Source organism: Seriola dumerili, unplaced genomic scaffold (genome assembly GCF_002260705.1).
Source record: "Seriola dumerili isolate Sdu_G_001 unplaced genomic scaffold, Sdu_1.0 BDQW01000025.1, whole genome shotgun sequence".
Lineage (NCBI taxonomy): Eukaryota > Metazoa > Chordata > Actinopteri > Carangiformes > Carangidae > Seriola > Seriola dumerili.
The window spans coordinates 6577734-6591504 of NW_019174280.1; the positions used below are offsets into that span (position 1 = coordinate 6577734).

Below are 13771 nucleotides of genomic sequence, written 5' to 3' on the forward strand. Positions count from 1 at the left end.
GAAAGTGAAAGCGCTGAAATAAAGCAGGCTTTTTATTGTACCACAGGGGGAATGGCACTGAGGACTGTCTTCACAGAGGGAGCTACAAATCCAAGCTCTCAATTTACTGCTCAGTCTGCTTTGCAACCCTTTACCTGTGGTCACACACTTTGGGTAGTGACTGAAAAATAAGATCGCTGACACAAGCAGCCCGAGATGAGATTCCTCCACAGGGTGGCCCGGCCTCACTGTGTGTGACAAAGTGAGCAGTTCAGCAAACTGAGAGGGCTTCGCTATCGAGCTATTGTACCTTCACACTGACAGGAGCTCTAGCTGAGGTAGTTCAGGCTGTTCAGGCCTGACCACAGAGCATACCCAGAAAACACCAGAGGGATTACTGTTCCCCAAGTGTGATCCCACACTGCTGACTTGACTGTGCCAGAGAGTGTGCACTTTCAGGGTTATTGTCTTTTCTTGAGACAATTAAACGAGCCCAACTTTTACTGCAGGTGTGATCAGTCGATCCTGATCGGACCAAAAATAATCAAGACACACGCAGTTAGAAGACAATAAAATAGGTGTAATGTGTAATATTAGCAAAATATAGAGCTTTCTTAACTTTAAATAGTATGATAATTTTGTGATTTACATATGTAATAGTGCTGATTGTGAAATAAATTTGGGGGGATTAGCGGTTCTGTCTTCCGGTATCATGACACAAGGTCATGGGTGTTGGTATTGCGGTTTCGGTCTCTGTTTCGGACGGATGGATGGACGGATGGATGGACGGATGGATGGATAGAGAGATGGACGGATGGATGGATGGACGGTGCTTGCTCAGGGTGGGAATTGCTGGGTCTCTGTAATCAATGTAATAAAGAGTACTGTCTAGACCTGCTCCATTAGAAAAGTGCCTTGAGATAACTTGATGTGATGTGATACAGAGATATTGGTGTATCTTTGTTTATGCTGAAACTTTTCCTAAATCTAAAGGAAACTGTATTTTTAGCAGCGCAATCTGTAACTTACATCTCGCTTTTGGACTGCAACTAATCTAATGTAGGGAATGTATATGAAGGAAATGAAAGAAATAAACAACAAAAGCTCATCCGAAGCTCCCGGAGGCTAAGGTGTCGCTATCCAAGTGTTTATTTTGTCTGCACAAATAACAGCAACTCAGCAATATTGGATTGCATGAAATGTTTGGCAGTAGTTGTTGATGAAACACAAAGGTGTATTCCAATGATTTAGTGTTACATCATAAGGTTTCACAAGAGTGACTTTCCATAGTCAGGGAAAATAATCCTACACCCTTTCATTAATTGACTGAATGACATCATCAGGGTAATTCCCTGAGACCTTGGAAAGCCACCAGGTGTTAAACACTAGTACTCTGCATGACTAGTAAACGGACCTTTATGTGTAAAACTGGTGGAGTGCCCCTTTACAATGATTACCTAATTGTTAAAATTGTTGCAGGTTGATTCTCTCCATAAACTCAGACTACACTGTGTGTTGAGGCATTGAAACCTCTATTTGCAGCAACATACCTCCAAAAAAATAAACTGTCTCGGAGGGATTCAAACAAGAAACTAAAATCCAGAGGCATGAACTCAGTCAAGACAGCACTACCTCCATCAGCACATTTCACCACATCAAGTCTTGTTGTGCAAAGTAAAAATCAACTGCTGACCAGACTGAAGCTTTCTTCTCCAGCTCCAGAACTGGAGGGCCGACACATGGTCCCGTGGGTTATCGCCCAGCGGCAACAGCGCTCACTGAATGCAGAGATATGACCATTCAGACACCGACGTGTGGGAGGGAACGGAACAGGATACAAGAAGAAGTGAGGGGTGGGGGACTGTATAGAGCATTAGGGACATGTGACTTAATGTTTTCTTCCCGTGGGTGGAAGGTCAGTGAGGTGCATTGGCTCTGTTTGAGCGTTTCCTAGCAGCAGTACGCTGCTGCCTCCACAGCTGCCTTTTTCCCCATTTGTGCAGATACGACATCATGGGATTGCTACGAAAATAGACACAACAGTCAGGCTAAGCCGAGGTTAACTCCATCAGACAGCTCCGGCTCCTAAACTCAGCTCCCACTGGAAGTTTAGCTCTTCCACAAAAGGACAGTACATGTACTCTGCATTACTGCCATGTAAAATTAACTCTTATTTTTATTATTTATGACCGTATATCATGAACATGTGTTTCTATGTTCGACTTTGAATTTTATCTGTTTCTAAGAAAAGCTACTTTACGATTCCTTCCTCAACTTTTATGGTAGGTTGCACATTTACATTGTCAGCAGCATAGAAGGAACATATCTCAGTATACAATATTCTTTTAAAGAGACCATGTTCTGTGTAAGATACAGGCCCACTCCCCTATAGTCACACTTATACCTGGTTGTAGCAACATTCTCTCCAGATACTCATTATTCCTCCGACAAGTACATTTCTTTACACACCTCAAGTTCTTAGGAAAGTACTTAAAGCCCTCTACTGACCCCGAAAAGCTCTGCAAAATAGTAGCAAAAAAAAGTCAAGAACAGTCTGAACAATGGTCAGATAACATACTCTCCCACAGCTAGGAGTGTCCCTATCTCCGCCGTCCCATAAAAACTTAATGCGTCCAAGCTCTTAAAACCCAGACAAGGAGAGGCCATTTCACCACCAGAGAGAAGTTCAATTTCACTCCAGAACCTTCCCCAGCAAGAGAAAAAAAAATGTCGCTTTTCCAAAGCCACTTGGCAGAAAAAGCGAAATCCTATTAAATCTTTCAGCAAAGCTTCCATAAATATTGTGAGGGAAGTGTCCCAAGTCACACTTGTGCCTGTCTCCTGAAACAGAGCATTGTCCACTTGCTCAGAAAAGCTATTGTTAGCAGACAGTGGCTACATCACTGCCTCTCTGCAACCATATTTAGGAGAGCACAAAAGATAATTCAGCTTTGTAAGGCTACTACTTATCTGAGTCCTCTAATCTACACAAAGTTACACAGCACTATTCCTTAAGCACAATGACAAACAGATTTCTTAGCACATAAAACGAGTACAGCTGCTGTAGCTTCTTTAAAAAGTCCTTTTGTAGCAAATCAATAAGCCCTCTGACACACCCAACAGGACTTAAAACTTATCACTCTAAGAGACAAAAACACACCCAGCACATAGAGGAAAATGGCTGTAAACGAGTCTCACCTCTCTCACAGGTACTGTCCCAGAAGCCGGTCCCGGTGCAGTCACAGATGAAGCGGTTCCATCCTTCCTTGCACGCCCCGTTGTTCTTGCAGGGGTTGCTGTCGCACTGTTTCCCCGTCACCTTATTGCAGGAGGACTTGATGCCGGTCACATTCTGCGACTGGGCTATCTGCCGGATGTCCTTGCTCCGTCCGTCGATGAACAGATCCCGGACGCAGCCCACATAGCCGTAGTTGAGCATAGCGGTCCAGAGTTCGGTGGGCAGCACCAAACCCGCCCGGTTGTCAGGCAGACCACCCAGATAAAGGTCCCCCTCCAGGTCCAAGATCTCATTCTCCCCGCTGGCAGTGAAAGGGGTCCTGCGGCTGTTTACTGAGATGATGCCTGAGGGAAGAAAAACACATTACTAAATACTAGCAAGATACTACACTACAAAAATGCAGAGTGTCAATATGCCATGTAATCTACTCCTGTAATATAGGTTAAAAAAAACAGCAAGCAGAGTGAGATAATGTCAGTGGTTTCGAGCTGGATTTTTTAGAAATTAAGTGTCATGTTCTACTAGTTAAGTGATTTGTCATGTTTTGCTCGCTGTCAGAAAACAGCACTTGCTTCAGCTGAATTCATGAAATAACAGGAACTCCATTGAAAACAAGTCACAGCGACTGCCCTCAATTTACAGTATTTGACATCTCCTCAAAACTGATATTTAACACTGACTAAAAATGATATGTTCAAATTAAATGCGAAACTGGTGGCCCCATTTTTATTCATCGATATGAAGACAGAGGTGAAGAGATTTGGTAACTCTCAATCAAAAGCTCTACAAAAGCGGACATAGACTTCCATGCTAAGATGAGGGCTGAGTGGGCGGAGGTGTAAACCTATGTTTGGCAGCCAAAATTGCACCGATCACTGAGTTTGTAACACTCTCTTCAGGGGAACTCTATTTAAGTCACAAAATTACAGAATGGGGCGGCAGAGAAAAAAAAAAAAAAAGAAGCTTGTATTCAACAAAAATAACCACACCACTGGCACAAGGTCACTGTGCATCTTCTATACCATCGCAAAGAGCCCAAAATGTCTACAGGCTATGTTACCTGAGAAAGATTTATATTTTATATACATGTTTTTACATTTTTTTTTTACATCCATGGAAGCATGTGGGCAAAGCTGATTTGACAAAATGTATGATTTATGTAGAAACAAAGGTGCAGCGATTCCCTCATCTATATTGCAAAAATATACAATTACACCACAGACAAAATCATTAGAAGAAATGATGTGTGATCGCAGCTAGACTCCATCAACACGTCTGTATCTTATTTCACATGGTTTCATTCATTTCAAAAGGAGTCAAAAGGAACAATGAAAAACTATTTTCCTTAAAAGATAAACTACAAGGTTATAATCTGCTGTGAATCCCACAATGATTGACAGGTCTTTTAAACCAGTAGCAGAAGTTTGCCAATGCTGATAAAGACTTCATTATACATCTGTGCACAGCTTTAGAATTCAAATCATAATCACAAAAACCTTTTTCATTACTTCAAAATTTTCAATTCGATATGCGTATACACTTGTAATAATTATAGATTGGGCCTTTAAAACATAAATAAATTATTAAAAGAAAAAAAAGAGTCCAGATGATCTCTCCTTGTAATATATTACCTCTATCTGCACCTCTCTATCAGCCTTTAACTGAGGCCAAGAATAAAAACTTTGCTTTATTCATAAAGCCCAAATTTAGCTCGTCTGAAATGGTGTAATATGAGTTCTCACATTTTACTTGTGTTACATTCACTTTGCAGTCAGACAGAGAGATCTTGGCAAGAGCTCTTTGTGGACAAGAAATTTAATTCACTTGCAACTTCTATTAACATTTCACTCAAGCCACAAGTGTGATTATGCCTGTTCTTAACCATCCCTCAATCTGGTATCCATATATCTGTCTCATTCCTCTTTTTCCCTGTGAAAATCCTACTTTCTACTCTGCTATCGCACCGGGGGCTGTGCCGGTGATTAATCAAAGCAGCGAGCTCTGACACACGGCTAAATTGGCTGCTCTAACCTGATATATAACACAGGCTGTAGCGCCGACTAACACATCCGAGTCCTCTAGAGGATCCCGCCTAATGCAGAGTTTGTGTTGGGTTTGGAGCTCAAGGCAACAGAAGTTTCTAACCCCTTTCTCTAATATAATCTTCTTCTAATACTTTCAGTGTATTTGCCCATGTTTGGAGGTCAGAGGACATACAGATGGAAGGAAACAAGGGGAAACAAGCACAGTAGCTATCCAGAGAGAGGTATGACTTTGTCCTGGCAATAAATCACTGCTGAAATTAATGTATTGAGGAGATTTACATCATTCTGTGGATGTGATGCTGAAATAAGCAGTAACATGATTCCAACTTTGATTCTCTCTGCTGGTGCAGTTCCACTGTGGCAGCTGAACAATTTCACCAATTTAAACCATTTGCATCATTATTATCAATATTGTAGAATAGTAATAATCATTTCCCTGTTTCCTATTTCTACTTCCCATTTCAAAAATTGTTTTAAAAACAATTCTCTTATGTCTAGTTTAATTAGTTTAGTTTATTTATTCATTTATTTAGTGGGGACGATGCAAGAGAGTTTATATCTGTTGCCAATTTTCAACTAGTGTCCCTAGTTGGGTTTTACATGTAGGCCACAGTGTAAATAAAATTGTCAGTTTTCACTATCATTAAACCACAATACACTATAGATATGAAAGCAGAGTAAAATACTATACTGAAATGCATTGATTATGATGTATAATCTAAGAGACAACAGCGAAAAACAAAACAAACAAAGAGATAATATCATGCAATTTTACAAGTCTATGTTTATAAGTAAGCCATTACAAAAATCAATAAATGGCAATCTATTAATACGAAACAATATTAGACTAACATTTTCACTATGAAAATGCTAATATTTTGCAGGTGTGACATTTACCAGGTTCACGTCCTTAATTAAGCATGTTAGCACGCTGTCATTTGCCAATTAGCAGTTAACACAAAGTGAAGCTGATGCTGATGGGAATTTCATCAGCTTCTCTGCAGGTACGAGCATGTAGTGGCATGAGATTGGCTACAGCCTCTCTAATCTAAATTTTGGCTGTTTTATAGTGTAAATTAAACACCTTGATGATGGGCTTGATGACTCTTGGTCAGAATCAACAGCACTTAAGGCTCTAGAAGTGATGGGCATTGAGGACAAGCAGTTGCCATTATTTTTAGGGAGTAGAGACCACTCATAAACATAATCAGTAAAATGATTGTTGTAACGATAAAAACAATTGTGGATCTTTTTCTTGAATTAATTAATTAAACTGTAGATTTCCTACTGGAAATAATAAATGATGAGACAGTCTCTACAAAGTGATATACAAGCCAAGTCTCTATAGCAACACTGCAGAAAATATTAGTCATTCTCAATTCAGTATTTTAGGATATATTGTACAGTAGTGTACCTTTATTTCTCACGGCTTGATTACTCTGTTCTCTGGCAGATTATTTGCCTTGTCAGCTCTCTGCCTATAAATTCATATACCGCATGGCCAAAGGCAACATATTTCTAATTGAGGCAGGAGTTCAGTTTTCTGATTGAAGCCGTTCTTGATTACGTGTTTGTGCTTGTGTGTGAAAGAGAGAGACAAGAATGAAAAACCGTTGAGATAACGAGCCCTCAGTGCCTTTCCAAAGCACCAAGCTGATCACAGTACTTAACAAACTGCAACTGTGATGTTAAACCATAGACTGTATATAAAGATGGATGCGGCCTCCATGACGTCACCCATTGGTTTCTGAAAAGCGCTTTTGGGTCAGAGTGGTCTGCTCCGGCGTCACCATCTTGGCAGTACCTGACCACACCTTACCCCCCCCAGCTAATCCCAAAATGGGTGAATAAGTGGGGTGGTGTGTGGAATCGAAACCTCGGTGCATGCCGGTTTTTGGCAAGTATACGCTCACTCAACTGTCACTCACAGCAGCAGACCATCAATTATGCATAACTTTAAGCCTTAATAAAATTTAAAAGGGTGAGTTATACAAAGATTCACCCATGTACAGTTGCCACGAAGGGAGAAATTATCTATAGAGAATAAAACCGTTTTTTGTACCAGGCTGTAGACATGTTTATTTCTGCTGTTAAGTTGGGCATTTAACATGGGAGTCTATGGGGATGCACTCGCTTTTGGTGTCAGCCTCAAGTGGCCATTTGAAGAACTGCACTTCTGTGTTGGCTTCATTTTTCAGCCCTGGAGGTTGCTGCTTGCGTTAAACAGAAATCAAGTTTCTAATATTGATAAACTGTGTAGCTACAAGTATGTAATTGCAAAACATCTGTGATGTTTTAGTTACAACTACTTCAAAAAGAGAAAACTCAAATTCAAATTTGAAATGACTGTTTTTCTCTTCCTTCCTTTTCCCCTCCATCCTCACCTGAGCGTCCATCTCTCTGGATGTCCACATGGTGCCAGGCGCCGTCATTGACCTTAGCCAGCGTGGCCTTGACCTTGATGGTCCCAGACCCCATATCCAGCAGCAGGTACAGCCCTCCATCCAGCAGCTCCACCGCAAAGAAATCAACCTTGTTGTTCTTCTGGCCCTTAGCATCGCGTCGGTCCTGGGGCTTACCGTGGGTGAAGAGTATCAGCCCATTGGGTTCGGAGGTGCGGAAGTCGAAAGAAATGGAGCCCACGCGTTTGGTGTTCCATTTCGGCAAAGCCAGGTAAGAGTCAGGGGTCTCGAAGTTGATGGGGTCGAGGGTGGGGACATTTTCGCACTTGAAGACAATGTCGCCCTGGAGCTTCATCTTGGGGTCCACGATACGAGCGAGGCGGGACAGCTCCAAGCGGATATCATTGTTCTTGTACACCACCTGGGGAAGAAATACAAGGGTTGGAGGATTCTCATATAAGCAACAAATACATGATATGCATCCAAGTGTAAAGATGATTATTATACCACAGCAGGAATTGTTTTTGTTTTTTCAGTTGTTCACAATTTGCCGCTGTAGGGGATAAATTGCCACTGCAGTAATGGTTGAGAAATATTTATTTCTATGTGAATGAATTGCACTCTATTTCAAAACTGTAATATTATAGCATCATACTCTGGTAATATTACATATTGCTGGTTGGAGGACAGCAGGATCAATACTCATAACTAATATTTTAAGGTGTAAGTGGCCCACTTTGTTACTCAATCATTTTCTATTTCAACTTCAATTTATCCACAATGGAAAGGAGATTGTACACAAATCCATGACTATATTTTCATTTGATTGAACAGCTGCCGACTGGATGAAGGGTGAGAAGCAATGGCTAAATTATCGGTGAGTCATCCCCTGTAATGTTCAAAAAAGCAGGCTTTATGAATTTAGGGTGAACCCCCACGGGAGCATCTGTGACCCTGTGAGAATATACCCAATATCATACCTATTTACCCACAATAAATTCAGCTCAACCCTCTAATCCATAAAAGTAGAAAGCAGTCCCACATTACAGTCAAATACAACAAAATACCACAGAAAAAGAGAGCAGAATATTGTCAATTGGAATCCACTGAGGTGGAAAATTAGTGTTTTTTCTTTGTTTTTTTTCCTTTCTGGGGAGGAAGACAGGCCTTTTCTGGTATATAGGGCAGTGTGTGCACAGGAAACAGCAACACTGTTAGAGGGAGCACAGCTGTCAGCAAACAGATTTTACTGCTGTGGGATTACCGATAATCCTAGAAGATTTGACAGTAAATCAACACAGGTGACCCGAGAGCCGAGGAGGACTGACGAGACGTGGGGGAAAGAGACAGGGAAAAAAACAGGGAGGAGAGACTGGTGGGAATAAGGGCAGCGGAAAGGAAGGAAACTGTGCGAGAGAGAAAATATGTCAGGAGGCAAGTAGAAGGAAAAAAAAGAGGGAGAGATCTCAAAGATTAAATGTGCAAGTGGCTTTCAAAATAAACCTGAGTGTATGTTTGTGTGTCTGTCTACATCAATGTACAGTACAAACATAGCGATGTAGCTGTCAATGTGGTTAATGACCACACTTAATCTCCTCAACATGTCACACAACAAAATACTTACCACACACTTTGTCAAGCACTTAATCTACTGGTAATGCACCATGCAGTACTAATTAAGTTCATTTTAAACACAGTAAAGCTAGGCATCCTGCAGCACAGAAAATGACTGTGTGAACAGAAAGCTACATTAGAGATGTATAGGACTAGGGTTGCCAACAGCCGTTTGTTTTGATTATCGATAAGCAGTCTGTGTAAATGTGAAGATTATTCAGTCTCAAAGCATTTGTCTGACATTGATCACGGCACAGACTTTGGGTAAAAAAATAACATTAATGTACCACATTTGTCTGACCCAGTAGTTAATTAGTAATTAAATCTAATGGAATACATTTACGATTAAAAGTAATACATGTAAAGAGATGCATCATTTAATATAATGTGGAAACAAACAACACTGTTGAAGTGGAATTTCTACCAGAAACCGAGAGAGAGTCCAGCTAACAAGAGACATGCAGGGTGGCGGCCCACCATATAGGCAGCTGGCTTATCTTGACCAGTTCATGGTCAGTTCCTTGTTGGCAAGCCAGTCAGAATGTAATTGAAGCAGGATGAATTAATCGAGATTTATAAAAGTAAAACTGATTCTATGCAGCGGAGGCTTCTGGCTTTTATTTTCTGTTTTCTGTTTTCTTCCTTAGTTGAAGTTTACTATTGGAACAGCTGATAACAGCACAGACCGGAGAAGATGTCTAACCCTCTGCTAGAACTGGACTAACCATGAAGTTCAAGTTATTTTAATGGTATTTGATGATAATGGTATATGGTACATACAGATATTTAATGGTATATTTTTGTCATGTTTTGAGGGTAAAAGTGCTGAGGAGATGAAATCCACTGGCTTGTTTACTTTCATGTACAACCCAGATTTGTCTATGAAATGTCAGAAAACAGCGGGAAATGTCATCACAATTTACTTATTTATAATTTATAATCTATAATTTATTCAAATGTCTGCAAATTGCAAATCAAACAAATAGTCAAAACCACAAAGATTTCCAGTCAGACAAATATTAGCAACATGTCCTTACAACTGAGAAGCAGGAACTAGAGAGTTTTGGGAATTTTTGCTTCAAAAATTATTTAAACAATGAATCAATTATCAAAATAGATGCAGATTAATTGTCTGTACTTAATTAACCAAACAGTTGTTTCGGCTCCACAAGGACATGTCCAGCAATAAATCAGGCTAGAAACAGCTGCCACAGTGCTGCTGCAGTGTTTGGCTATGCTAAGGATGCTAACACGATTAATGGCGTGAGGGTTAATTTCTATTTATTCTTTGTGTTTGCATGTGATTATCAGCTAAACTCGAGATTTGAGAGAAAATTTTGGCATGATCTAGCTCTCTCACTGTTATCAGCCAGAGTGTGAGTTTCCCAAATATCTGTCACATTCAGTGTACATTCTGAAAATGTGATAAACATCAGATGAAAAACGGGGATGATTTTGAAAATTACATTCCACAGAAGTGATACAGCTGCCCTCTAGCTCAAAAAATCTTAGTTTTCACCAGCATTACTGACTGTCTGAAACACTGATGTTTTCTTGTGAAACCAAATACCTTGCATTCCACTTTCAGCAAGCTTTTAGACTACTCTTGGGCAAGAGAACAAACTGAATATTACATGAAAAGAGAAAGAGAGAAGAAAAAGATGCTTTAATGCTGCTCATTTGCAATGGAGAACTTTTTTTTTAATAGCACTGTGATGGCCACTGTGCAGTTCTTAGATGTAAATCGCTCAAACTCGCCCTGGTTCCAAGGCACGCTCTGTCTCTGTCTTTGAGACATATTAAATAGACTTTCTAGACATGGACAGAATAATTAAACTCTGTGATTCCCTCACAACACAAGGTTTCCATCAGATCTACAACAGCCTCTTCTTTTACTCTGAAAACCACAATTTCTCTGCCAGACTCATGAAATCCTTGCTCTCTATCTTAGTTTTCTTGGCAGTCGAAAGTCTTTACAAACTCTCCCAGGCACTGCAATGTTATTCCGGGACGTACTAATCTTACAATCAACTATCTGCGATCTGTTTGAGGATTATGATTTTGTCTGTTCTGCTGCAGGCTGATCAATAAGGTAATCGAAATGATGTTATAAAAGAGGAACTGACTACTGCGGCTGTGTGTACCTCATCTTCTCCTTTGTTATGGCTGTGCTTTGCTACGCTATCCTCCGGTCTATCAACAGCCTTATGGGGCCCATTCATAATGCACGCACAGGGGACGGTAACAACTCCATAAAGCCAAGATCCTCCATCTCTGCTCCAGGATGGTGTATTGATCCGGCCCTGGTAAGGCTACATAGAGCAGGGCGAGGGAAGGGCAGGTGGGTGGAAGCGCAGTGTGTGTGAGTGAGTGTGTGTGTGTGTGTGTGTGTGTGTGTGTGTGTGTGTGTGTGTGTGTGTGTGTGTGTGTGTGTGTGTGTTGCAAACACAGTCTCCTCCCTAATCTACTTCAGATCAGTGCTCATGTCCTCTTGGCCCCGGCCACAGCTGCTGTCAGCTGCTGATTTAGCCCCGGTGTTAATGAAGAAGCAGGGTAATTCCAGTGAAGTGAAGATATACACACACACACACACACACACACACACACACACACGGTGCTCCTGAGGCTATGCGGAGGAGATCTCGATTTGTTCAAACACACACGCGTACAGAAAAAAGTGCGTGTTGTATGTGCAAATACACTAACGTAACCGCACAAACAGGAACACGTACAATACATACAGTATCTACTAGGAGCAGATCAATATAAAGTAAATATTATAACTGGTTGAGTGACAGAACTGATGAATCCTTAGCAAGAACATTCAGTAATCATTACTGGGGATCAATATGAAGCTAATAACCATATTATTAAAACTGGGATGTAACAGTGCACCAGTATTAGAGTGAGATGTTTTCCCACACAGCTTAGTTTTGGTGCCAGGGTTTTGGGATATTCAGCTTTAAGACTTCTCCCTCCAACACAGTATTATGAAAGTGAATGAAATCAGATTTTGTTTTCCAACACATATTGAAAATTAAAAAAAAAACATTTCAGAGACAATACCGGAAGCACAAGAAATTTAATTCCATTCACCTCCGCTATATTGCAGTGCAGTTTCAGCGGTGGATAATTTAAACCTCAGGCTATCTTGGCACATAAAGCCAAAACACACTCCATATCACTAGATACCACTAGAGAGGCAAGAGGGAGATGTTTGTTCAGGCAGGTGGTGTCAGCTGTGCTAATTCACTATTCATTGTAACACACAGAATGTCCTCTCAAGCACACACACACACAGTGAGATTGTCCATTCAAGCCGTCACACGAACTTATACCCACACCCTCCCTGCCAAACTTTTCCGCGGTTACACCCTCACCTTCACAGCACACACGTGGCATGTATTGTCTAGCTCTAGGTTTCCACCTCCATCACTTCCTGCTCTCATTTGTTTCTCAATATCTGTCTCATACGCCTTCAGACCGAAATAGAACAGTCAAGCGTGGCACCACATGCACCGCAGTTAAAAGATTAACCGCTGCACTTTTTCATTCAGCACTCAGCAGCAGGTGCTTTAGTTCAATCAAGACTAATCAAGAATACAGATGTTTATTCTGAAACCAGTTAGCTAATCTATCTTCATTTCTGAGGTCCTACACCCCGCATACAGTTCATGTACAATTATCTGATACTATTGCTTCCTAACCTTCAGTGCACAGCAACACTCCCCCTCTCTTCCATGTCTATCATCCTGGACCTTGACTGACTCTGCATTTGAGAACACATCCAAGGTTTATAAGCTCGCCAACTTCCACTCTACTGAACAACGGCTCAAATGCAAAATCCAAAACATAAGAGCCAGTGCCGAGGTTTGCATCAAAACTTAATCTCATGGTGGTGCTGGCTGATGTGCTGTGGGCCATTAGTAAACCTTAGAATGTGTCTATATTGACGGAGAGAAATGGAAGCTATGTTTTTGTTGCAGCAAGATATTCTATTGACTTCCCTGGTCATCACCTCTCCTGCATTCATAAGTGACTACTGCTGTTTGCTCGATGTGCGATGGGTGCCGATAGCGTTAGCTTGAGTTGCTTTGTTTTCAGCTTGTCCGGCATAGATTAATCTTGTCCACCATGCAGCTGTAATTCAGGTATGTGGTCTTTCATCTTTCTAATGATGAAAGCATAAGAAAATAAAAAATGTTTTCCTTTGATCTCAGACCGTCGATTGTTCGAAAGAAGATCTTTTGAGTGACATTTTGCAGAATGGAAATATCCTCAGGTGCTAAAGTGCCTTGTAACCTTTAGGTTGTGTATATTTTCTTTATTGTCTTATTTGTTGTTAGATACCTAAGTATTTTGAATTACTTTCTATTTATGAACTGAATAGAAACTGTATAACAGAAAAGCTTTTATTCTTATACTTAGCATTTCATTTTGAGCTGACTGATATGTTAGATGGTAACATCACTGCGATATAAATCAGCACAAAA

At 40.7% G+C, this 13771-nt stretch overlaps 1 protein-coding gene across 1 annotated transcript in view; it reads right to left on the reverse strand.

The window, feature by feature from the left end:
• Window positions 1–13771, reverse strand: part of LOC111236123 (neurexin-3b) — a 281111-nt gene that overhangs the window by 191144 nt on the left and 76196 nt on the right. Inside the window, exons 7-8 of the mRNA XM_022764739.1 lie at window positions 7647–8085; window positions 3178–3561 (exon numbers count right to left, since the gene is read on the reverse strand). Coding sequence (XP_022620460.1) covers window positions 3178–3561; window positions 7647–8085 — 823 coding nt within the window. The remainder of the gene's footprint in view (window positions 1–3177; window positions 3562–7646; window positions 8086–13771) is intronic.